The following is a 24,872-nucleotide window of genomic DNA, read 5'->3' on the forward strand; positions in this document are numbered from 1 at the left end:
GGCGTGCGCCACCACCGCCCGGCTGGCAAAAACCTATTTTAAGCTTTGTATATAAAAAGATACTTCTCAAAAGTTTGATTCCCCACCCCTTCCTGAGCTAGACAGGTACATGCAACATTTATGTAGAAGGGTAAGCATGCAAGAGTGTGAAAAATTCTTGAATTTTTTTTTAAAGTACTAATGTATCTGTTATTTTTATTGCTTTTTAAAATCCGGTACCGAGCACTGAATTCAAGCATTGCTCATGCTAGGCATCCATCTTATCGCGAAGCCACACCCTCGGCCCCTTTTGTGCAATTTCTTTCTTTCTTTAAATTGCCTTACAGGTATCTGCTGTATTTTGAGTTATATTCCTGCACACACACCGTTCCTCCTCCCCTGCCTTCCCCTTCCCCCTCCTGCCAATTCCCTCTGTCCCCGTGGATAATTTCACTTCCACTTGTATTTAATATGCACATACTGGACTCTACGTGACTGTATAAGATTCAGGGTCACAAATGAGCGAGATCATAAAACGTTTATCTTTCTGGGACTGGCTTAGTCCACTCAGTCACATCACCTCCAGCTGTACCCATTTGCCTGCAGACAGCATCACCTCACTCCTCCTGTGACTGAAAGGGAACTCTACTGTGTTTGTGTATCACGTGTTCCTCGTCCATTTCTCTGTTGCCGGATGCTGCGCGGAACACTGACGTGAAAATGTCTCTGTGAGGGGACTAGGTCTAGTCACAGTGCCTAAGTCAGCTAGGACTTGGTGTCCTCTGGATAAATACACAGGAGTAGTGTAGCTGGGTCTGACAGTAGACCTACTTAAAAAGCAGGTCTAATTAATAAACTAATATATATTTTATATTAATTAATTTTATTATTTATTTATTATAATGATATAATATGACATGTTAATATTTATTATTAATAGTACAATAAACTAAGCAGATACAAACACAAAATCTCTCCCACACCGCCTTAAGACACAGGAGCTATTTTCTCTATGTCTAGGTTACCATGGTGTGTAGTCCATACTGGTCTCAGTAGGCCTTAGAGAATAATCAGATGGAATGGGGGTAGAAATATCAAAGCAATAGCAGTATTGTAAAGGACATCATCTGTCATGGGAACAACACCCGAGTCTTCCGTGAATGCCACGCAATTCTGTCGGTTGCTTGGCGGTCTCTTGAGTTTCCATTTTGGCAAAGAGGACTTCCCCTGGCATTCCTGCCTCACCATCACGGTCATAACCCTCGCGGATTATTTATCTGATGAACCCTGGAAGGCAGATGGTCCAGGAGTCCCTGGTGATGGCATGTGCCTGCCCCAACTGTTCCAGCCTTTCCCAAGCTCTTGAGGGAACACTCTCCTGCATGGACCACCATTCAGCAAGTAATCCTACATTTTGGATTCTGTTACAGAATAAAGACCCCAAAATGGCTCGAGTTGCCTTGGAATCTCTCTACAGATTACTCTGGGTTTACATGATTCGAATCAAATGTGAAAGTAACACTGCAACTCAGAGGTAAGGATAGTGTGTGCTCTGGTGAGCGGGTCCCTGGAGTGTGTCCGGTTGGCTCGGAACCACATTGCTCGGCCACTACACAGGGTGTTCTCCTGGGTTGTTACCTACCCCGGCCCAGCTAAAACATGCTCAGAGCTGACGGTTCCTGCTGGCGTGAGGCCTCAGAACTTCCCCGCTGCCTCTGACGCCTTCGCCAAAGCATTAGCCTCCACCAGGACTGGCAGGGTCTGCTTCTGGACAGCGTTTGGCACTGTGAGGAGGGAAACTGCTCTCTTTTCCAACTGCCCTGGGTTTTTTAAAAGAAAAAAAAAAAAAAAAAGAATGTCTTCATAGAGTAATTATGCTAATGGAAAGGTTTGGCTTTTGTGTGTGTAGTTTTTTTAATCCTCTGATAAGATGAAATGTGTGCCATCTCCCTGACAGCTAGTTCTCAGCCAATCTCTCTTGTTTTCTCTTTTTCCTGCCCTTATCTTCCAGCCGACTCATAACCATCACCACCACGCTTTTCCCCAAAGGGTCCCGCGGCGTGGTGCCCAGGGATATGCCTCTGAACATCTTCGTGAAGATTATCCAGTTCATTGCCCAGGTAATACACACATTTCTGCCAGTCTTCTTCAGGTGAAGTAATAAATAAAAAGGGCCGCAATAATCCGTACTGTGTCCAGACTTCTTAGAAAGGGATTGTTTTCCCACACAGCTCGCTCGTTAGCTTACAGTCAGATGAACACATCAAGTGCCTTTAGCATCTAAGAAAGAAACCGAGAGGTGGAGTTGAAGTGACTCATCTGAGGTCACAGAGCCCACCAGTAAAACGGCCATAGCACAAATAAGATCCTGGGTCAGTCCCAACGCTGACAGAAAAGAGAAAACTTTGGTCACAGAGACTCTTGGGTAATCCCCTCCCACTTTCCCCAGATCTCTGCTCTGTATTCTCCAAGTTAAAAGGAGGCCAAAGGTCTGGTATTTGGCAGAAACTTAAGTTTTTAAAAAAAGACAATCTAGTGAAATTGAAGAGTAAATAGTAATTTTCCAATTTTTCTCCGTGAGGAGAAAATAATTTCACAGGGAGATTCATTCATTCATCAGTTTTGCTCAAAACCATTCTAGTCACTTTACACATGAATTAATTTACTTTAAAAAGAGATTCCAGTAATATTAAAGCTAGTTTGGCTGTAACTTCTTATTCAAATATAAGATTTCTCCTTGGGGGAAGGGTTGGTGGACTGAACCCAAGACTCATGCTAGGTGTACACCCTACTGCTGAATCGCACCCCACGTCCACTGTTTCATTTATTTATTTTTGAAACAGTGTCTCATGTTTTAACCCTGACTGGCCTATGACTAACTGTAGACCAGGCTGACCTCAGATTCACAGTCCACCTGTCCCTGCCTCCCACATACTGGGCTTAAGGGCATGTACCCCCACACCCAGCTGCCCTTTTCTTTTGGAAATACTTGGTGAGTACATTCTTTGACCCCCATTTTGACCTCTGTGACTTACAGAGGCCCTGGGAGTGTCCCATCCCAACCCGGGCTTTGTCACCAGCCAACCTGCCACCTCAAACTAAAGGACATCTTCCATCTGTAAAGCGAGGGTAGAAATTCTTGCCCATTCCACCTGTAAAGCGAGGGTAGAAATTCTTGCCCAGCATGCCACGGAACATTATATGCTGGAAGGAAATTACAGGTTTGCAACGTTGCTGACGTGCAGTTGATATTAATATGAAGGGTAAGATTTGGTGCACGCTGTTTTATACGTAGCATCTCTCTCTATATTGAGCCCATGAGAGGTTTCTTTAATATGAATCCTTAGAGAAAGTGCATTGCTAACCCTGCAGATGAAAACTTTCATATGAATTTTCTAAATGTAGTCACAAGGTATATGCGTTTTGACTATTCTGGAATACTGTATATAAAGTAAACATGTCGTGTCTTAGTAGTTTCTAACTTGTATGACCAGGCTCCACCTTAAATGGTATGTCTTATGTCTTAATTCTTTTCCCTCTGGGCTCTCATTTTTATATATGAGCCAGAGGATGTTTTCAAAGTTAAAGAGCAGAGGGAAACAGTCACTGTATAGCAGCGACGTCATTACAAATATATTTCTCGGCTGAGTATCAAAAAGTTATCAACATTTGCAGTACAAGTGGGAAGAACTGAGGCCGTTTTTTTTTAGGTGCAGATACCCAGGTGTTGCGGTTTTTTTTTTTTATATTTGGCTCTGTGTCTCCAGCCTCAGCCACTGAGCTGATTCTGTGTACTGCATAGGAAATACGGCTCCTCGGGCAGTTCTGGTGTGTCTGGTCTTCCTTCAGGGGCACTCCATGACCCATAAAGCCAGGCACCACCCCAGTCCTTCAGCAGCCAGCTTTTGCTTGCATTTTGTGTTAAACTCGGCATTCCATGTTTTATTTTGTTTGTTTTCTACTCCCCACCCCCATCCACCCCAGGAGCGTCTGGACTTTGCAATGAAGGAAATCATTTTTGACTTTCTTTGCGTGGGAAAACCAGCCAAGGCTTTCAGCCTCAACCCAGAGGTATGAATGACTCGTCTATGTGAACAGAGCACTTATTCACAGTGCCCATCCTTTCGCTCTGAAAGTCTGGGGGGCTCGAGTCGGGGTGGGGGGGCAGTACCTCTCAAGGGTCTTAAGACACAGGAGCTGTTTTCTCTGTGTCCCGATTTGGGCGTCGGTTTCTTCAGGAGTAAAATTTGAGATGAACCAATTCAGGACGACCCATTGGCCATGCACTGTGGTCTTCGGTTCTGGTAAAATGGAATCATTCTTGCCTCGAAGAACGTGAAGACAAAGACTGGCAAGTTTAGTTTCGGGACGCCGTGAGTAAATGCAGGGAGGGCTGAGAATACAACAACACAACGAACTTAGGTAGCCAGGAAACAAATGCGCTTCCTGACAACATCCCAGCTCCAGGGCCAGGCACCTCGTGGAAATGAGTCCCCGGTAGGTGTTACATTCGTGTGGGGCTCTTGGCTCTGCAAATGAAGGCAGTTCAGTCTTAAACTTTTAAAAACAGCAGCAGCCAATAGAAACATGCCAGCCAAGCTGCCTCTTTGCGGCTCTTTTTCTGCGTGATTATGGAAAGAGCACTGGACCAAAAGCCAGAAAGCTGGTTTTGCCACTTGTCACGGGCTCAGCTACTTTTCTAGTGTGACGTTTACTTCTGACTCTTAGCTTTTATTCTAGTAAAATGGACAAAGTGTGTTTCTAGCTCCCTTCACAGGAGAGTATTACTAGAACTAGCATATTGCAAACTAAAACGGACATGAAGGAGAGAAAGAGAAAGAAATCGAGGCAGGGGAAAGAAATCCCACACCGTGCAGCACAATGAATGCTTCTCTCTGCCATCACTGAGATGTCCTGGCTCCTTCATCCGGTCGTTAAGGAAAGAGGTCCAGAGCCCAGGGGCACGGCATAGCTCTTTAGCTGCCCCACATCCCCTACCCCTTCCCACCATACCCTGAATCCTCTTGGTTGCCACATTTTCTGCCAAAAGAACAAGAAACTAGAATGTGGGAGTTTCTGTGTTGTGGCTGATGGCCTCTCTGCTGTTACAGTCAGCAGGTCAGGAGGACATCAAAGCCAGGGGCCGGATCGAGGCCCAGAGCTGGACGGTAACAGACTTCTCTTGTGGACAACATTCCCAACATCTTTTTCATTTTCTCAGTAGTTATAAATCTACTATTTGAACAATTCTCAGAATTCCTGGGTTACTTGTCCTAGTCAGGGTTTCTATTGCCGCCATGAAGCACCGTGACCAAAAGCAAGTTGGGGAGGAAAGGGTTTATTTGGCTTACACTTCCACATCATAGTCCCTCACTGAGGGAATCAGGGCAGGAACTCAAGCAGGGCAGGAGTCTGCAGGCAGGAGCTGATGCAGAGGCCATGGGGGGGGGGGGGGGGGGAGCTGCTTACTGACTTGCCTCTCATGGCTTGCTCAGCCTGCTTTCTTTCAGAACCCAGGACCACCTGCCCAGGGATGGCCCCATCTACCACGGGCTAGACCCTCCCACATCAATCACTAATTAAGACAATGCCTACAGGCAGATCTTATGAAGGCATTTTCTCAATCAAGGCTCCCTCTTCTCCAGTGACTCCAGCTTGTGTTAAGCTGACAGAAAACCAGCCAGCACACTTGTCTGACATGAACATCTCTCATGTTACCTCCATGCTGGCACGGTAACACTCACCTGTCATCTCAGTCCTTGGCCTGAATACCAAGACCCTGTCCCAGACAAGCAAAGGACCATTGTTCTCACCGCCGTGGGTCTGTCTACAAACTCTTCATCCAGTCAATGGCTTGTCGGCTGACCTGTCTGTGAAGAGCAACTGGAATTACGGTTTAAATGGAGAATCCAATAGGAAAAAAGATTTGAGTTTTCTATGTCTCTTTATTTTTATTACACTTTATCTATTGTGGTTTATTTAGTATATGTGTGTGTATGCTTGTGTCGTGGTGTGAGTATGGAGGTCAAACAGCAACTTGGGGGATGCAGGTCTCTCCTTCCACCTTGAGGGTTACAAAGCTCAAACTTAAATTGCCAGGGTTGGCAGTAGGTGCCTGTCTTAGTTAGGGTTTCTATTGCTGTGAACAGACACCATGACCACAGCAACCCTTACAAAGGAAAACATTTCACTGAGGTGGCGGCTTCCAGTGTCAGAAGTTTAGTCCGTTGTCGTCATGATGGGGAGCCTGGCGGGCAGGCAGACATAGTACTGGGTAGGTCTTAAACAGAAGGCAACAGGAAGTGGACTATGTGTCATACTGAGTGAAGCTTGAACCAACGAGACCTCAAAGCCCGCCCCCCACAGCAACACGCTTCCTCCAAGGCCACACCCACTTCAACAAGGCCACACCTCTCAATAGTGCCACTTCCTGTGGGGGGCGTTTTCTCTCAGTCCACCACAGTGCCTTTGCCCACTGAATCCATCGTGGCAGCTCTCTTCCATGTCTCTTCCTCCTGTAGGGCGCAGAAGAATTTGCCTCTTGCTTCTTGACAGTTATGAGCCAACAGGGCACACATGACTGGCACATCAGCATGTCTCCAGGGAAGGACCTGCCTGGGACCGTGAGGTCACGAAGAAAAGACAAACACAGAGGAATGCCGGACAGAAGGCTGGGACTTGGGTGGCCTAGGCTCTTGGCTAAAGAAGCCGCAGCCCTCTGGAAGCTCAGTGTGTTTATTACATAGAGTTGAACGCAGCTGGACACAGGAGACAGGGTTATTGCTTCTACATAAACAAGGAGGTAGCTGGATCAAGGGGAGAGGTTTAGCTGCTCTCAGTAGGAGCAGCCTCTGTAGGGGAGCCGTCTTCAGGCCGTAAACATCTAATGGGGAGAAAACTGCAGTAGACACCCATGTTCTGCACACACTGTCAACACTCACTCAGCCAGCTGAGGAAGTCCTTCCCATTTCCTTCTGATCCACACCCCAGTGGGGGAAGGCTTTGGCATTCCTCTATGGGTCTGAGGCTCTGGGGTCTTTGACCCGGCCGGCTCATATCAACATACACATTCACCCAGGATTTCACTCACTCAGGCTTTCTCTGCTCCCTATATGAGATCCCCTTCAGACACAGGCACTCAGCAGTTGGTGAAACAGAACTTACTACGCAGTGGATGAAAATGCTCCTGCCTGGCACAGATTCTCAGAGAACAAAACCAGATTGGCCTTTGGGGAGTTGCTTATTTGTTTGTTGTTTTATTAGACAGGGTCTCACACTGGCCTTGGACTTGCTGTATTACTGAGCATGACTTTTATAGCTCTTGATCATCCTGTCCCAGCCTCTGAAGCGCAGGAACTACAGGCAAACGCCATCATCCCTGGCTCCATATTGGTTCTTAAATAATATTTTGGAATCAGCTTGTGTAACAGGGCTCAGAGACCTACCGGGTTATCTTAATACCAAGTGTGTCAAGCACAACTCAGCAGTTAGGGAGTTTCTAGGTAACTGTCTTACTTGGTTTGGGCCTGGAATATGTACTGCGTATGTGTCCATCATCATGAGAAGTGGCATGTCTGTGAAATGCACTTCTAGGCTGCCAGTTTCTCTCACCTTTGCCCTGATCTAAAAGAACATCGAACTGGAAGTCCTATTCAATGCTGGAGGCAAGGGAAAAAAAGAAGAAATAGAGTTCTGATAGACTGGAAACGAAAATATAAAGATGTTTTCATTGATGGGCAAATATTGTAGAAAGTTGCAAAGAAACTGTGTAAGTCAGGACACACTTTTAATCCCCTAACATTTGGGAGATGGAAGCATGAAGATCAGGAGTCTACATAGGGAGTTACATAGAGAGTTCAAGGCTAGCCTGGGCAACATGAGACCCTGTAACAAGAAAAACAATGGTAGCACAAATTAAAGATGTTGCTTATTTTAAAAAAGAAGGAAAATATCAAATGATCTGGAGCTGCTGCATGACTTTAGGAAGTTTGCAGGATACAAAATAAGTAAGTAATGTAATTGTATATTCTAGTCATGAACAATCAAACAATTTACACTATTGGTGAAAAAGACAGTAGCCAGCACTAAAGCAGGCAGAAGGTGCACACCACTGTACGCTTTTTTATTCCCAAAACTAAAAGTATACTGAAAGAAGGCAAAGCTCCAAATAGGTAGAGATAATTTCTCTTTCTAGCAAATCAAAAGATTTGCCATTGTTGAGTTCTGTTACCCCTCAAATTGACTTAAATGTGTTAAATTATCATCTTAATAATATCTGCCTTATATTCCCTACAGCTTCTTTTAAAATAGAAATCAACGAGCTGGTTTTAAATTTGATATGGAACATCAGACTGCTAAAATAATATAGTTCAGAAGTAAAAGAATAAAGTTGGACTAGCATAGCCTGATTTTTAAGACTTAGAATAAAACTGTGCGGTCACCAAATGAGTATAAAGATGAGGGTCGATACAAAGAGGGTCCAGTGAGGATGGAGAACCTAGAGATAGACCCGCACATGAATGGTTGGCTCATTTCCAACCATGGGAATCTATTCAGTGAGTAAAAGTCTTTCCACTAAGTGGTGCTGAGCAACTGGGTGCCTACCTTGCAAAATGGCAAATTCCAGTCCAGTGTTCACTGTAAGCAAAAACAAGCTCAAATGGATTGTGCAGCCTAAATATAAACCCAACACTGTAAGTCTTCCAGGAAAAAAAAAAAAAAGAAAACCTTTGTGGTCCTTGAATGGACAAAGCTTTCTAGAATACAGAAATCATAAATCACAGGAAGTTAATAAATTGAGTTTGTGTTTTAAAGTTTGCATGTTGATAAGGCATTTAGTAGAGAGTCAAAGCATGGGATAAAATATTTTCACATCCCCAACAAAGTACTTCTTTCCAGAATATATAAAGAACTCTTGTAATTGATAATAAGAAAATAAACAACATACTTTTAAAGTGAGGAAATGCGCTCTTCATCAAAGAGATCAAAGTAACCAGTAACCCTGTGAAAAGATGGTCACTGTAGGTGGTCACTAGGGAAATGTCAGGTAAAAATGATGACTAGATGTACTGGGGTGGGATCTAGAGCAGCGAGGCCTTTACACCACCCACTGAGAATGTGATAGAGAGCAGGGGCTGAGTCCTCCCTTGAGTCAGCTTTGGGGTTTAGCTGGACTTTAGAAATGGCATTTCTTCTCACATACCTGTGTGTTTTCATAGCTTTGATATCCTTCAGACTTGCTGGCCTTTATAATCAGAGATCAATAATAGATGTTGGCTGGGTGTGGTGGCGCACACCTTTAATCCCAGCGCTTGGGAGTCAGAAGCAGGTGGGCTTCTGGGAGTTGAGGCCAGTCTGACCTACATAATGAATTCCATTTGTCTCAAACTAAATAAATAATCAGAGATAATTTTATTTTGTGATTCATATTTGGAATTCAATATCTTCACACTGTCTTTGAATGAAAGCTTATGGTGTTCCTTTCTGTGAAGCATTTGAATCTGTTTCCTGACTCAGTTTACCTTGGTTGCAGCTGCCCACAGGATGAGTACCATCTCTTTGCTATTCCCCCTCCACACACATGCATTCCTTTAACAGATGTGTGCCCATTTCAAACATGCACTCCGAATTTGGTGAACATCTTCCTGGCTGTTTCCTCTCGATAAACCCTGTCGGGTTATTCTAGCTAACTGGGTCTTTCCTTGCATCTCTTACAGAGAATGAACATCGGTTTGCGGGCATTCTTGGTGATTGCTGACAGTTTACAACAGAAGGATGGTGAGCCGCCCATGCCCGTCACAGGAGCTGTGCTCCCATCGGGCAACACCCTGAGAGTAAAGAAAACGTATTTGAGTAAAACGCTGACTGAAGAGGAAGCCAAAATGATAGGTGGGTAGGAGTCCTGAAAATCACTGTCAGGTCCTTGCTGGAAGTGAGTGGAACTCAGGGGAAAAAACAAAACAAAACAAAAAAAAAAACCACCAAATCATTGCCAAGTAGCTGGTGAGACATTCCTGCACTGTTGTGTTGACGGTTTCCTGCTGGGTTCTGACCCTGGAGCCATTTAAACTCTTTAGGACTTCCTGGTAAATATTTTGCCATTTAAATGTTGGCTTTCATCTAGGTTCTTGTAAACATCTAATATTGGTTATTGGTTACCTACCTTGTACAGTAAGTTTCCAAGACATCTGTGTGTTTGAGCAAATAATCTTATTTATAATTTGTTCATTAATTCATTTTTGAAAGAAAATTTCTTCCTTTCTTTTTTCATTTTTCTTCTTTTTTAAAGTAACAATGGTCTAATTTGTATATTTGTATTGTAAGCATGCCAATTCCCACCAACACCTCAGGAGAATTTTTTTCTCTCTCTCTGATATTATCTTCCTGAATCCAAAGAGATTTTTTTTCCACTTGTTTATTCCCTTTTAAGTACTCATATTTAGAAACTATTCTAAACTGTGCTAAACAGTTCCTAAATTCCAAAGATGTGAGAGAAACACGTGCAGAACTCTTCACTGTGACTTCAGTTTTGTTATGGTCAATGAGTTCAAAAGACTTCATGCGTGAGAAATGGCTATTGGTACTTATTTGGTTAAAGTATGATGTCGTTTTTGTTTGGGGTGTATGCGTGTGTGTGTGTGTGTGTGTGTGTGTGTGTGTGTGTGTGTGTGAGAGAGAGAGAGAGAGAGAGAGAGAGAGAGAGAGAGAGAGAGAGTTGTCTACTAACTATAGAACACTCATATCACATTCAATGGGAGCAATACATTTCCCTCATTTGAAAGTTTGTAAGTGAAGTCAATTTGTTTATTTTACTGTAGAATCTGCACATGCTCCTCAGAGAACAACATACAATTATTAAACTCTTAACCCCAAGTGAGAATTATCACTAATGCTGGTGGGTTTTCTTGTTAATCAGAAGCTTGAAAATTTAAAAGCAAAATTAATTACTTTAACTTTTATAGAAAATATTTCTCATTGAAATATTGGAATTAGGGAGACTGGAGAGTTGCCTCAGGGGTTAAGAGCTCTGACTGCTCTTACAGAGCATGCAGGGTGGATTCCCAGCACCCATGTGGCAGTTCACATCTATCTGTAACTGTAGTCCATAGGACCCAGTGCCCTCTTCTGGCCTCCACGGGTACTGCACACATGCTACACATACATGTATGCAGACAAAGCATTCACATAAATAAACCACTTAAAAAGTATTACAACTCTTATTAAGTGAGTTGAAAAATTATTTAGTGAACACTTGCAAAGTGCACACCAGTGCAGTTGGAGCCAGACAGACAGAAAGGACACCACTCTCAGCCCTTCTGCTCAAGGAGCTCCCAGGTGCAGAGGACCCTCCTCGAAGAGCAGTACTGTAGAGGTTGGGTGGACCAGGGTATGACTCTTCGATATATTTAGTTAAAAGTGTGACTAACGCATGTTTTTCAGGAATGTCCTTGTATTACTCCCAAGTCCGCAAGGCCGTAGGCAACATCCTAAGGCACCTTGATAAAGAAGTGGGACGATGTATGATGCTGACCAATGTCCAGATGCTAAACAAAGAGCCGGAAGACATGATCACGTGAGTACCGCCAGGGAGGCTCGAGGAACTGGGGATCCAACTGGACATTGTTCTCTCCTCCTTGACTCAGGTTCTAAAGTAGTAAAACATATGTATTGATGATATCTGCCTGAAAGCCAGTTCAAAGCTGAGGTTGGCCTATTTTAGTTATATCTTGAGTGCCATTAAGCTGGCAAGTTAGAAAATGGTGCTCACAGCTCATTACCAATCCATAAAAGGGCATTTGTGGGTTTGTTTAAGACAGGGTTTCTCTGTGTAGCCCTGGCTGGCCTCAAACGGACATTCTCCTGCCTCTGCCTCCTGAGTGCTGGGATTAAAGGCATGTGCCACCACCGCCCAGCTCGTCCTTCCTTTTTTTAAGGAGAAACTTTAGGGAACCACACAAACATTTAGGAGAAGAGGGTAACGGGAAGATCGTCTGGCCTGAGGGAGCGTTGGAGGCTTATCCACCACTCTCCCCAGCCCTGAGCAGGGTGTTCACCGGATCATGGGGCCCTGAGCAGGGTGTTCACCGGATCATGGGACCCTGAGCAGGGTGTTCACCGGATCATGGGACCCTGAGCAGGGTGTTCACCGGGTCATGGGGCCCTGAGCAGGGTGTTCACTGGGTCATGGGACCCTGAGCAGGGTGTTCACTGGGTCATGGGGCCCTGAGCAGGGTGTTCACTGGGTCCTGGCACACAGTGTTTTGCTTAATCCCCATTCCTCATTTCTTTTGTGTCACATTAAAAAAAAAATAAAAATAAAAAGCTTGACAATGGTGGCACATACTTTTAATCCAAGCACTTAGGGGCAGAGGCAGGTGGATCTCTGTGAGTTTGAGGCCAGCCTGGTCTACAGAAAGTTCCAGGACAGCTGGGGCTACACAGAGAAACTCTGTCTCAAAAAACCAAACTAACTAACTAAATAAATAAGATAACTAATAATAAATTTTAACATCTGCTAATAAATTCCTTTTTAAAAAAATATATCCCTTTGGGGGACATTTAAATGCTCTTCATAAAATCCCATAGACCAAAGCCCATGTTAATAAAAAGAAGCCGGCTAGGTGGTTGTGGTACATGCCTTTAATCCCAGCACTCAGGAGGCAGAGCCAGGCGGATCTCTGTGAGTTCGAGGCCAGCCTGGTCTACAGAGTGAGATCCAGGACAGGCTCCAAAGCTACAGAGAAACCCTGTCTTGAAAAACAAAAAATAAAAATAAAATAAAATAAAAATATAAAATAAAAGAAGCCACACATCCATTTAGTTTCTAATCTGGGCTTGCTTTATCAGTTGAAAAAGGATGGCTGAGTCCCCCTTAGACTTTAGGCTAGGCAGGGTCATCTGTCTTCTGACAGGTAAGAAAAAGATCCCAGCTGTTGAAGACATCTGGTAGGCAAGCTAGGGGTACTGCATAGACACCTGACTGCTGCAGGTGCCGAGGGAGCGAGGAGCCATCGTTAGGGCTACGGAGGGTGTCCTGTGACACCCAGCATCTCTGTTGGAGGCCACAGAGCACCCCCCTCCTCTCTGCTGTCTTCACGCAGCTCTTACGGAAAGTCCATGGAAAAGAAGGGGAAATTAGCCATGGCGGCCCACACGTGTGTTTTCTCTTCCTTCTGTGCGGATATCCAAGGGCTCGGCTTGACTCTATTCTTTGGTATTTTCTTAACAGTGCTAGGCTGGGACCCAGGACCTTACACATGCCTGGCGAGGACACTGGTCACTGGGATGTACCCCAGCCCTACATTCATTTCTTTTTATTTTTATCGTGTGTGTGTGTGTGTGTGTGTGTGTGTGTGTGTGTGTGTGTGTGTCTGAGAGAGACAGGGAGAGAATGAGAGGAGGCTTTTTTGTGATTCAGGTACTGAAAAGCAGTCCATGGGGACTAGTCGCCATGAAATCCTACTGAATGGCTATCTTGTGATTAAGTGCTCTGGATGCCTGTGCTTTCAGAGATCTGGACCTTGGAACTACATCGCAACATTTTTTTTGTTTTGTTTTATTTTTAATTAGATTTATTCATTTTATTTTGTGTGTGAGTGTTTTGCCTGCATGCGCCGGTGTGCACCTCATTCGTGCCTGGCACCTGCAGATATCAGAAGAGGGCATCAGGTCCCCTGGGACTGGAGTTACAGATGGTTGTGAGCCACCATGCGGGCGCTGGGAATCAAACCTGGATCCTCCGCAAGGACAGCCATTGCTCTAAACAGCTGAGCCATTTCTCCAGCCCCACATCTAGACTTTTACAAGCTCACAGGCCTAATGAAGCTGTGAGGGATAAACATTTGAGAGTGACGTGGAACCGGCACCAGGCTGTACTTGAAAGCTCTGCATTAGGCACTGGTTTTTGTTCGAATACTTAGTCATTTTTTATTGTTTTTTTTAATTTTCATAATCTTTAGACTTGCTTCAATTTTGTCTTCAAATTCTAGGGGTGAAAGAAAGCCAAAAATCGACCTCTTCAGGACCTGCGTCGCTGCAATTCCTCGACTACTGCCCGATGGCATGTCCAAACTTGAACTTATTGACTTGCTGGCCAGGTGGGTGAGAACAGTCTTGGATGTTAGTCAGTCAAAATTGATTATAATCTTTTGTCACCATTCAAAAAATAGAATAGAGTGATTGCTTTCAATTGATGGAGATTTCCTTCATAAGGTATTGTCCTAGGTCTTATGTGTGAACATGAATGAAGAACTTAGTTGTTTTTTGTGTTTTAATAATGGGGCTTGAACCTAGGGACTGCTCCTGCTAGGTACATTCTCTGCTACTGAGATACGTCCCGACCCTCTCTTTAACTCTAATTTGAGACAGGGTGTCACTCAGTCACCAGGCTAGTCTTAAATTACAGCCTTCTTGCCTCTACTGCCTGAGTAACTGGGACTACAGGTGTGGACTGTGGACCTGGCTTCTAACTCTTTGAGATGTCTGTTACTTTTTTCCATGCTCGAGGGCTTTAAAACAAACACATCCCAATGGGTCTGCACAAATGAGTGGCAGGGAAGACCCTTGAGTTCAGTGGGTGAGGGGTCAACTGTGGACTGAGGAAGCCAGAGAATGAAAGGCCAACTTGAAAGGCATTGGAGAAAGATCAGTTCAGAAAGGTAGAGAGAAGGGCGTGACCTCGCTGTGAGAGTTCATCTGGGGTCTGACCCTCAGTTCAAGGTCCCTAGACTCTCTGATGAGGCCAACAGAGACAGTGATCCTAAATCTAACAATAGTTATCCTGAAAGCTACCAAAAATCACATGTATTGTTCTTCCCATCCTCCACACGACTGCACAACCCAACTATAACTTAAAAACTGTTTGCGGCCGGGCGGTGGTGGCGCACGCCTTTAATCCCAGCACTCGGGAGGCAGAGCCAGGTGGATCTCTGTGAGTTCGAAGCCAGCCTGGGCTACCAAGTGAGTTCCAGGAAAAGGCGCAAAGCTACACAGAGAAACCCTGTCTTGAAAAACCAAAAAAAAAAAAAAAACAAAAAAAAAACAAAAAAAAAACTGTTTGCATTGAGTGAAAGTATCTCACAGTTTGGGATATTTCCTCATCTCCTATGATCTGAAACTCCAGTTGACAACATGTGTCTTTTATTTAAAATTTTAAAAAAATCAGCATAGGAGGCAAAATCATTGTCACTAGGATTCGGGGAGTGAGAAGGAGAATAAGAGTCAACATTGGATTGGGGAAATGGGGGGGGGGGAAAGGTAGGAACACCATTAATGAAAGGACATAGACACATGCCTGGAGAAAGGGAATTTTAGCAGCAGGTGATGCCATTAATAAGCCATTTAGGGGCTAGTGAGATGGCCCAGAGGGTGAAGGTGCTTGACAACCTGAGTTCATCCTGAGGGTCTACATGGTAGAAGGAGAGAACGGACCCCTGACCACTCTCCTCTGACCTCCAGGCACATGCCATATCATATATGTGCCACACATGCATGCATATGCAATATATATAATCTTAAAAATTATTCTCTTGGGATTGGAAATGTAAGCCCTGTGGTTAAGAGTACTGACGATACTCTTGCAGAGGACTCAGGTTCAGTTCCCAGCACCCACCTGGCATCTCACAGCCCTCTGTAGCTCCAGTTCCAGGGGATCTGAGGCCCTTATCTGAACTCACCAGGCCCCCACATGGTACCCAATCGTACATGTAGGCAAAACATCCATACTCTTACAATCATGCGGGTGCTCTGAATCAAACCCAGATCCTCTGGAAGAGCAGCCAGTACCTTACCCATTGAGCCACCTCCCTAGACCCCTATAAATGTAAATATTTAAACGCCGTTTGAGGTATCTTTATCTCATAATGGTGGCAAAAAGAAAAGCCTAGGAAAGAGAAGAAATATTAGTGCCTACCCCCCTAGGGAAACCCTGAAACGTGAGGGTGTTCTGTCCCCTGGGATGGGAGCCTCAGTTTATTTATTTAGATTCCGAGGGGACACGGTTCTCAGGCTAGAGAAGGAGGCAACCTTGGTTGTGTGCAGTTCATCTTTTTCCAGGCCACCTGTGGCGTTAGAGCCAGAGGGCGTCAACAAGGACTCAAACCAGCCGTCTAGGACAGAGAGGACCCTTGGCTTTCACACAATGGCTTTTACTGCCCAGTCCCCTTCCCACCCTCTTCCCATGCTCTAGCGTAGGCGATGCTGAGTGTGAAGGCTGCTGATGATCCGTGGCTTTCAAAACCACTCTCTCAAGACTGGCTGTCCCAGGAAGCTTTCTTCCGTTCTAGCTTGTGTGTGTGTGTGTGTGTGTGTGTGTGTGTGTGTGTGTGTGTGTGTGTGTGTTACCTCTCATCGGTCACCATAGCCTGCGTGTTGCTTGTATGAACAAGCTTCAAGCCTGTGGATTCTTCTCCTTTCTATCCCATGCTTAGGCGTTACTTTAAGAAGGACATGGGCTGGGGATAAAATACAATATAAAGAGTTTGCCTCACGTGTGTGAGGCTCTGAGTTAATCCTCAGTCCCTTCAAAATTGTGTAAGGTTTAGCGATTACCAGCCTCGGCTTTGGTAAGGCCCGGCAAGCAGGGAGGCTGAGGCAAAGAGGGGGAAAGGGACCTGAATTGAGGTGAGCTTCCAGTTCCAAGGAGACCCAGGAGGAACAGACACACTGATTGAGGGAAGAGAAGAGTGAAGAATGAAGAGATTGGGATCCTGTGAGGGTCATCCACTCAAATGGTCTCCTGGGATGAGAGCAGAGACTGAGAACGAAGAAAGTCTCTGGACAAATTCCAGAATGGCCCAGAAACACGAAGGAGTCGCCTGCCAGTTTGCTGTGGATAACAGTAGAGAGGTTGACAGCTGGAAGTCAGGACATGGAGGGGGGTCAGGGGGGATCGGGGATCAGGACCCTGAGGAATCAATAGCTAAGGCCCCCACCAACAGCCACGTGGGCCACCAGAGAACAAGATGGCTGACAGAGGAAGCAGGATGGGAAGAATGAAAAGACGACAGAATTTTCTAGAAAGTTTGAGCTTGGTATCCCTACTTGCTGTTTTACGGCCTGTGTGATCTAGACAAATCATTTAAACCCCCAGCATGCCCTTTCTCCCTGGGTAAAAGTTTGATAATCTTGGAAGGATGCTGTTTGTCTCTCAGGACCTTTGAGAGAGCTAAGTAACGCTGAGGCATCAACACCCCGCTTAGTCAGAGGGAAGTCTGTGGGAAAGAGCCAGTTATCAGTTAGGGTGGGAGGGACACTGGCCGTATTCAGAGATGCGGCTGGTAATTGCCTGCACTAAAGCCTTTGAAATGCCAGGCTTTTTAGATAACGTGGGGGCATTCTGGGAGAATGTCTAGCACTGCTTTACTGTGGGTCTGCGCAGAAGGCTCTTAACCTCTGAAATCACCTTGACAGCCTAATCCGGTGATGCTGGAATCTGCAGACCGTGGTGCCAGACGTGCGGGGAGGGAACTGTTAGACATAGTTGGAATGTCTGGGCTATTTATAGCGCCCTGTTTATTATTGTGTACATTCTTATAAAGCCCAAAGCCATGAGTACTGTTTTTCAGAGGGGAAAAGAACAAAATAAATATTCTCAAAAGTTCAAGAAAAATGACCGGACTGTATTGGAAGCCTGTGAAAAGGGCTTTTTTTATAAGCTTCAAAGGGAAGTCAGAAGGTGTTCTCAGAGGGGAGTGAAGAGCCTGTAACCTGTACACTGGCTCCTCTGTGCCCTGAGAAAATGAGGCGCTTCAGAAGCCCCCAGAAGTCGAGAGAGGAAGGTGTCGTGATCTCCTCACAAGAAATGTGCATTTCAGCTGCCACACAGGAGACTCCCATCATTCTGCACCCCAAAGTCCAGTCAAGGTTGTGTTAAGGTGACCTGCTGCAGTATGTACAGCCTGGCCAGAGGAGGGTACGGGACGCTTCACACTTACTCCATAGTGCATTTTCACCAGAAAATTCGGTGTTCTTCATAACTGGAAAAGCAAGACCAGTGTTTGTTCAGGCTCCCATCCCTTACCCGTTCAGCTCCCAGGAAGAGGTTTCAAGGACGTGTCCCACGTGGCTGCTGGAGGCTGGCCATGCCAGTACCTCCGGTTATAGCTAAGTACTGCAGACACACAAACCACAGACAGACTGTGTGTGAAATGAAGTTGGCAGACCTTCTCCAAGCTACCAAATTTCTGACTTGATATGTACTGTTCGACCAATTAAATAATGGCTGAATCTGAGAAATCTTACCCAGTGGGCTTCCTGGAGGCTGTGGTGATTGTCCTGACATCATGGTCAGACCTCAAGGGGTTCTACATTCCTGTCTTAGCACGGAGCCTGCCTGGATCTGCTGGAGGGGTACCCCAAGGATAGAGCCTGCCTGGATTGGCTAGAGAGGTATCCCCAAGGATAGAGCCTGCCTGGATCTGCTGGAGGGGTACCCCAAGGATAGAGCCTGCCTGGATCTGCTGGGGGGGTACCCCAAGGATAGAGCCTGCCTGAATTGGCTAGAGAGGTATCCCCAAGGATAGAGCCTGTCTGGATCAGCTGGAGGGGTACCCCCAAGGATAGAGCCTGTCTGGATCTGCTGGAGGGGTACCCCCAAGGAATCTCCACATCCTAGGTGGGAGCTTGCTTTTCCCCATTTTTTCTCTCTCACTCACCTCCTTAGACCACAGAAAGACAGTGTCCCTGACTGTCCAAGATGGCTGTCACCTGTCACAGTCTCCGATCCATATGCGCACTAGGGATTTGATATTCAGTATTTACTCCCCCTTCAAAAACTTGAGTTTGTTGGTGTGATACCCACCTCATAGGGCTGTGAGAATTAAATAATGCATGGAGATCACTTAGCATAGCACTTACACATGGGAAGCTCCCTGACGGTGGCCATTATTTTCAGTGAATCTCCAGTCTTGCGTGATGCATTCCATGTTATACACTGGTTTTGGATGTTTCCAGGTAAGATGGGTACAGCCTCATCTCTGATTTCAGACAAGAAGACTGTATGTTAGGAAATTAAACTAGGTCTGGAGAGATGGCTCAGTTAAGAGCACTGGCTGCTCTTCCAGGGGACCTGGGTTCAGTTCCCAGCACCCACACAGCAGCTCACCACTCTCTGTAAATCCAATTCCGTAGGATCTAGTGCCTTCTCCTGGCCTCTGCAGGCACTGGGTCCACAGATATACATACAGTCAGAGCATCTGCACACATAAATTTTTTTGTTATTAAAAAAAAAGTAAGATTTGATTGCTTACATTTACAGAACTTCCCTGAGACTGAGCATCACTGTTTCTATGTGAAAAATGAGAAGCATCTTCTATCTAGTGTTTTTATTAGTTTGTGGATGCATCTGAGGTAATGCTACTACTCCGGTAACCTTCTGTGGTATCTGAGGTGTATTAACCACTCCCTCCATTTCATTTGTAAGCATGGTGTGTAGAGAAAAGTTCAGCAGGAAGACTAGGTTCCAACTGTGTGTGCTGCCTCAATACCTGTTTGAACTGAAATGTAGTTCAACACACAGCAAACTGATGGAAGTTCTCTCTATAACGGTCCCCCAGACAAAACTTCCATGGCTTCTGGTAAACTGGAGCCGACCAGCAGCCTACCCCGCAGCCACCCCGCTTCCCTTCCCAGCTCGGGATGGTGTTGCCAGGCCACCGCTTTCTTGCCTCAGCCTAATAATATTTTTATTTATCCCTTCTTAATTTAGATGGGACTGTTTCTGCCAACTGAGCTTTTTCTTCAGGTTATGGTTCATCAATTTGAAACACACCCAAATAACCGAATTGTTACAAGCACTTAGCTAATTGATGAGACTCTGGAGCTTGCCTTGGTAAGGAGGTTTGTGCTGTGAGTCATTTGTCTGATCTGATAACCAAAGGTCAGCTTTGTCTCAGCCGCCCCCTCAATGCGTCTCTATTGGTCCAGCAACCCTTGTGCAAGAAGCGTGTGCCCTGGGGACTCTCGCCGATTACTTGCTCTAGATCACTGCAGATAGAGCCTGGGGTGTCTTGCACTGGCTCACGTGGCCCGTGGGAAGCATCCTCTTGTTTGCTTGTTTACCTGAGCTGCTGGACCAGTGCCAGGCCCTGCCGGGGCTCCTGATGCTAGCCGCCTAGATGGGCAGCCCCACTGATGTTGCGGTGTTGGTTTCTTTTGGTCTGTTTCATGGCTAAGTCCCTGAGAGACTTCTTATCCCTCCCCCCCGCCCCGCCTCGGTGCTTTTATTTGGTGTTTTAATTATCGTAGTACATGTACCTGAAACTGTTCAAAAACCCCAGCAGAGAGATCTGTTTCCTAAAGAATTTTTCTTGAGTCTTCAAGTCAAATCAGACTTCTTCACGGGTTGATTCTTTGTAACTCTGTTGTCTTTTAGCTAATGCATCAGACACTCTTGGAAAGTGGGGGCGGGGTCAACTGCACTTATTTGCTTAGTATTCAAGACTTAACTCCTGTGGTGAAACATGGAAATAACATCATTTCAAGGGGCATGGCCACCCAGAATAGCAAAGACTACCGCATCCTAGGGCTCCTGTGCACTGTGAGCTTGAAGTTAAGACAGATTCCAGATTGCAGGTTGTTTGTGTCCTTGCTGTAGAGGAGGACTGAATTGCTGTCCTTGAGAAAACTCAAGGTATTGACGCTTAATGACTTCCTCTGAGTAAAGCGTGGCACAGCTCTTGCTCTGAGTGCTGCCTCCTTCCGGAACTGGGTTGCTCTGCCAGAGCAATCGCAAGAACGTACCACAAGCTGGGCATTTAAATAAGAGCCTCTGGTGGTCTCTCGGGTCAGGGGACTGCAAGTTCAAAACCGAGGTGTAGGTAGTGTTGTTTCCCTGTGAGCGCTGGAAGAGAGTGTTTGCTCGGGGCCTCTCACCTCACTTCTGGTGGCTTCCTGGCGGTCTTTGGCATTGCCTGGCTTGTGGAAGCATCACCAAGACCACTGTTCTACCTTCACATGGCACTCCTCTGGCATTTGTCTCTCTCCAGTCCTGTTGCAGGGGTCGGCAGTCAGTCCTCCTGGATTAGGGTCCCAGCCTACTCCCATACTACCCTGTCCTTACTTAATTATTTCTATGGTGGCCCTAACTCCAAATAAGGTCTGCTTTATGAAGCAGAGGGGTGGGTGTCAACACGTGAGACATGTGTGACACAATTCAATCCAGTATCTTTACCATTGATAACATTTTTCAGTTAATGCTAATTCCCATTGTTACATTATTATACTTCCTGAAAATGTGAAAGATTATGGTCCCGAATGTCTTGGAAAATAAACAGCTATAAATGTAATAAATTAAAATTAAAAACTTAAAACAAGAAAAAGGCCAGGTGGTGGTTGTGCACACCTTTAATCCTAGCACTCAGGAGGCAGAGGCAGGTGGATCTCTGTGAGTCTGAGGCCAGCCTGGTCTACAAAGTAAGTTCTAGGACAGCCAGGGCCACATAGAGAAACCCTGTCTCGGGAAAGAAAAAAACAAACAAACAAACAAACAAAAAACCAACAACAACAACAAAAGGACTCAATGAGTGTTTTTTATTTTCTTTCTTTTTTTTTTACAAGCTAGTAAGTTCAAACTATGAACAACAAAGATAACTTGAAACTATTTAGAGAGAGGCTGGAGAGATGGCTCAGTGGTTAAAAATACCTGTTGCTCTTCCTGAGGACCTGGCGTCAATTCCTGACACCCACACGGCAGGTCACAACCATCTGTAACTCCAATTCCACAGGATCTAATGTCCTCCTGGTCTCTGCATGTACCAGGCACACAACATGATACATGCAGATAAAACACTCATACACATAAAATAAAAATAAAGCCAGGCATGGTGGTGCACACCTTTAATCTCAGCATTCAGGTGGCAGAGATAGGAAGATCTCTATGAGTTCTAGGCCTGCCTGGTCTACATGGTGAGTTCCAGGCTAGCCTGTGCTATACAGTGAGACCCTGTCCCAAACAATACTAATACTAATAACAATGACAATAAAAATCTTTTTTAAGATGGTAATATTGGGAGTGGCTCACGCAAGCTCCAGGGGAATTGATACTTTTGAAACTCCTAAGTAAATGTAAAATTAAACTTTTTAAAAAGTGTGCATTTAAGCCATTCATTAAGAATTAGGGGAGACTCATTTTCAGCCCCCAGTAGAAGTAGAGGATTGCATATCCTGTCTTCCACCTAGAAGAAAACTGAAGGTGACCATCTCGTTCCCTGTCTTTTCCCAGGCTCTCCATTCACATGGACGATGAACTGCGGCACATCGCGCAGAACTCTCTTCAGGGACTGCTGGTTGACTTCTGCGACTGGCGGGAAGACGTGCTCTTTGGTTTTACTAACTTCCTGCTCCGGGAAGTCAACGACATGCATCACGCCCTCCTCGATTCCTCCCTCAAGTTGCTCCTGCAGCTGCTCACCCAGTGGAAACTGGTCATCCAGACGCAAGGAAGAGTCTACGAACAAGCCAACAAGATCAGAAACTCAGAGGTGATTCCCTCCACGTGCACACTGTGATGTCATGCACACATACACACACACAGCACACACACCATATACACACCACACACGCAGACCACACACACCTCATACACACTACACATACACCACACATGCACACCACACACGCACAACACACACACACACACACACACACACGCACACCACACACACACCACACACACACATCACACACACACACCATACACACACCACATACATACACCACACATACACACACACCACACACACACACACATACACCACATACAAACACACACCACACACACACACACCACACACACACACATACACACACCACACACATACAAACACGGCAACTTAGGAAACCTTCAGAGTTCTTCCTTCCTACTGCCTCTGACTCTAGCCCTTAGTTCTTCCTCCAGCCACATTGTGACCAAGAACTCAGAATGTGCTCTGCCATAAGGCCAGACTTGTGAACTCCAACAAGGAGTATGTAAGGAGTAGAAATTGTGTGCGGGTTTTTTTCCCCTCAAAGAATTATGATCACACATTTGTTTATAAGAACAAATGGCCAATGTACTGGAGAGATGGCTTAGAGATTAAGAGTGCATCCTGCAAAGCTGGAGAGATGGCTCAGAGGTTAAGAGCACTGACTGTTCTTCCAGAGGTCCTGAGTTCAATTCCCAGCAACCACATGGTGGCTCACAACCATCTGTAATGAGATCTGGTGTCCTCTTCTGACCTGCAGGCATATATGCTGACAGAACACTGTATACATAATAAATAATAAATAAATAATAAGTAAGAGTGGATACTGATCTTTCAGAGCAGCCAAGTTCAATTCCCAGGACCCATGTCAGATGGCTTGCAACTTCCTGTAACTCCAATTCTAGGCGATTCGACACCTCTGGCCTAAATGAGCACCCATAGTCTTGTGGACACACCCATACACATACCTGAAAATAAAATAAGTCTTTAAAAATAAGGACAAATGATTGGAGGATGGAGAGTGTGTAAGAAGAGGGCAGGGCTGTGATTGGAGGATGGAGAGTGTGTAAGAAGAGGGCAGGGCTGTGATTGGAGGATGGAGAGTGTGTTAGAACCGGGCAGGGCTGTGATTGGAGGATGGAGAGTGTGTAAGAAGAGGGCAGGGCTGTGATTGGAGGATGGAGAGTGTGTTAGAAGAGGGCAGGGCTGTGATTGGAGGATGGAGAGTGTGTTAGAACCGGGCAGGGCTGTGATTGGAGGATGGAGAGTGTGTAAGAAGAGGGCAGGGCTGTGATTGGAGGATGGAGAGTGTGTAAGAAGAGGGCAGGGCTGTGATTGGAGGATGGAGAGTGTGTTAGAAGAGGGCAGGGCTGTGATTGGAGGATGGAGAGTGTGTTAGAACCGGGCAGGGCTGTGATTGGAGGATGGAGAGTTAGAACCGGGCAGGGCTGTGGGCATCAAGACAGATAAGGATAGAGACCACAGTTTGCTGTCTACCAGGTTGTTTTTTTCTAGTTAGCAAGGTACGTGTCACTTTATTCTGCATCCGCGGAGATGAAAACACAGTCTTACGGTTTCTTGATAATGAATGGTGGAAATGAATGCCAGCAGTCTGGAAAGTGCATTGAAGAGGACTAGGTTCTCAGTGCCACGTGGTGAGCTGACCTTGGCCATCCCGATAACTCTGGTTCTGGATGGATAGGATCATCAGTGGCTCTGAGGCCTGTGTAGACTCTGGACAGCATAGCCGCACCCAGCGAACAGTGAGGGTGGCATTCAGGTCCCCGTGTGCTACACGCACAGAGGACAACTGATTGAAAAACAGTAACCTCAAAAGCCTTGAAAAAGGAAACCAAGGTGGCATCTGTCTTTGCAAGAGGGTCATGTGATTGCAGTTTGGGCACTCCCAGAACCCGTCATGTAGACGTGCAAAGCTCGGATTAGATTCCTCCCTGTGAAAATGTAAATGAGTGTGCTGGCTCACACCTCTAATCCCAACACTTGGGAGGCAGGGATCAGAGGATCATAAATTCTAGGCTAGTCTGAGATGCATAGTGAGAGCCTGTCTCAAAAAAGCAGGTAAAGGGGAGAGAGAGAGGTAGGTCCGCAGTGAAGTGTGCACGCTGGTCTCCCAGAGGACCCCAGTTAAGTGCCCTCTCAGGGAGCTCACAATTGCCTGTTCATTCCAGTTCCAGAGGATCTGATGCCCTCTTCTGGACTCAACCTGCACCCATGTGCACATACCCCCACACACACACACAGGTATATACATGCAATTAAAAATGAATAAAAATATCTTTAAAGTTTTTAAAAATAAATACAAATAAAAAACAGTGATAGCCCCTCACCCCAAGAGAACCTAAATTCAATTCTGAAAAAACTCCAGCTTTGGGCGTGAGCTGTCACTGGAAGTAGAGAACGTCTTCCTTCTCT

General features: G+C 45.6%; 1 protein-coding gene across 1 annotated transcript in view; it reads left to right on the plus strand.

Moving 5' to 3' along the window:
* Positions 1-24,872, plus strand: part of Fry (FRY microtubule binding protein) — a 249,244-nt gene that overhangs the window by 117,643 nt on the left and 106,729 nt on the right. The window contains exons 12-18 of the mRNA XM_059248951.1: positions 1,410-1,513; positions 1,991-2,099; positions 3,964-4,050; positions 9,696-9,867; positions 11,419-11,551; positions 13,968-14,075; positions 22,199-22,457. Coding sequence (XP_059104934.1) covers positions 1,410-1,513; positions 1,991-2,099; positions 3,964-4,050; positions 9,696-9,867; positions 11,419-11,551; positions 13,968-14,075; positions 22,199-22,457 — 972 coding nt within the window. The remainder of the gene's footprint in view (positions 1-1,409; positions 1,514-1,990; positions 2,100-3,963; positions 4,051-9,695; positions 9,868-11,418; positions 11,552-13,967; positions 14,076-22,198; positions 22,458-24,872) is intronic.

The sequence above is a fragment of the Peromyscus eremicus genome, chromosome 23 (genome assembly GCF_949786415.1).
Source record: "Peromyscus eremicus chromosome 23, PerEre_H2_v1, whole genome shotgun sequence".
NCBI classification, from domain to species: domain Eukaryota; kingdom Metazoa; phylum Chordata; class Mammalia; order Rodentia; family Cricetidae; genus Peromyscus; species Peromyscus eremicus.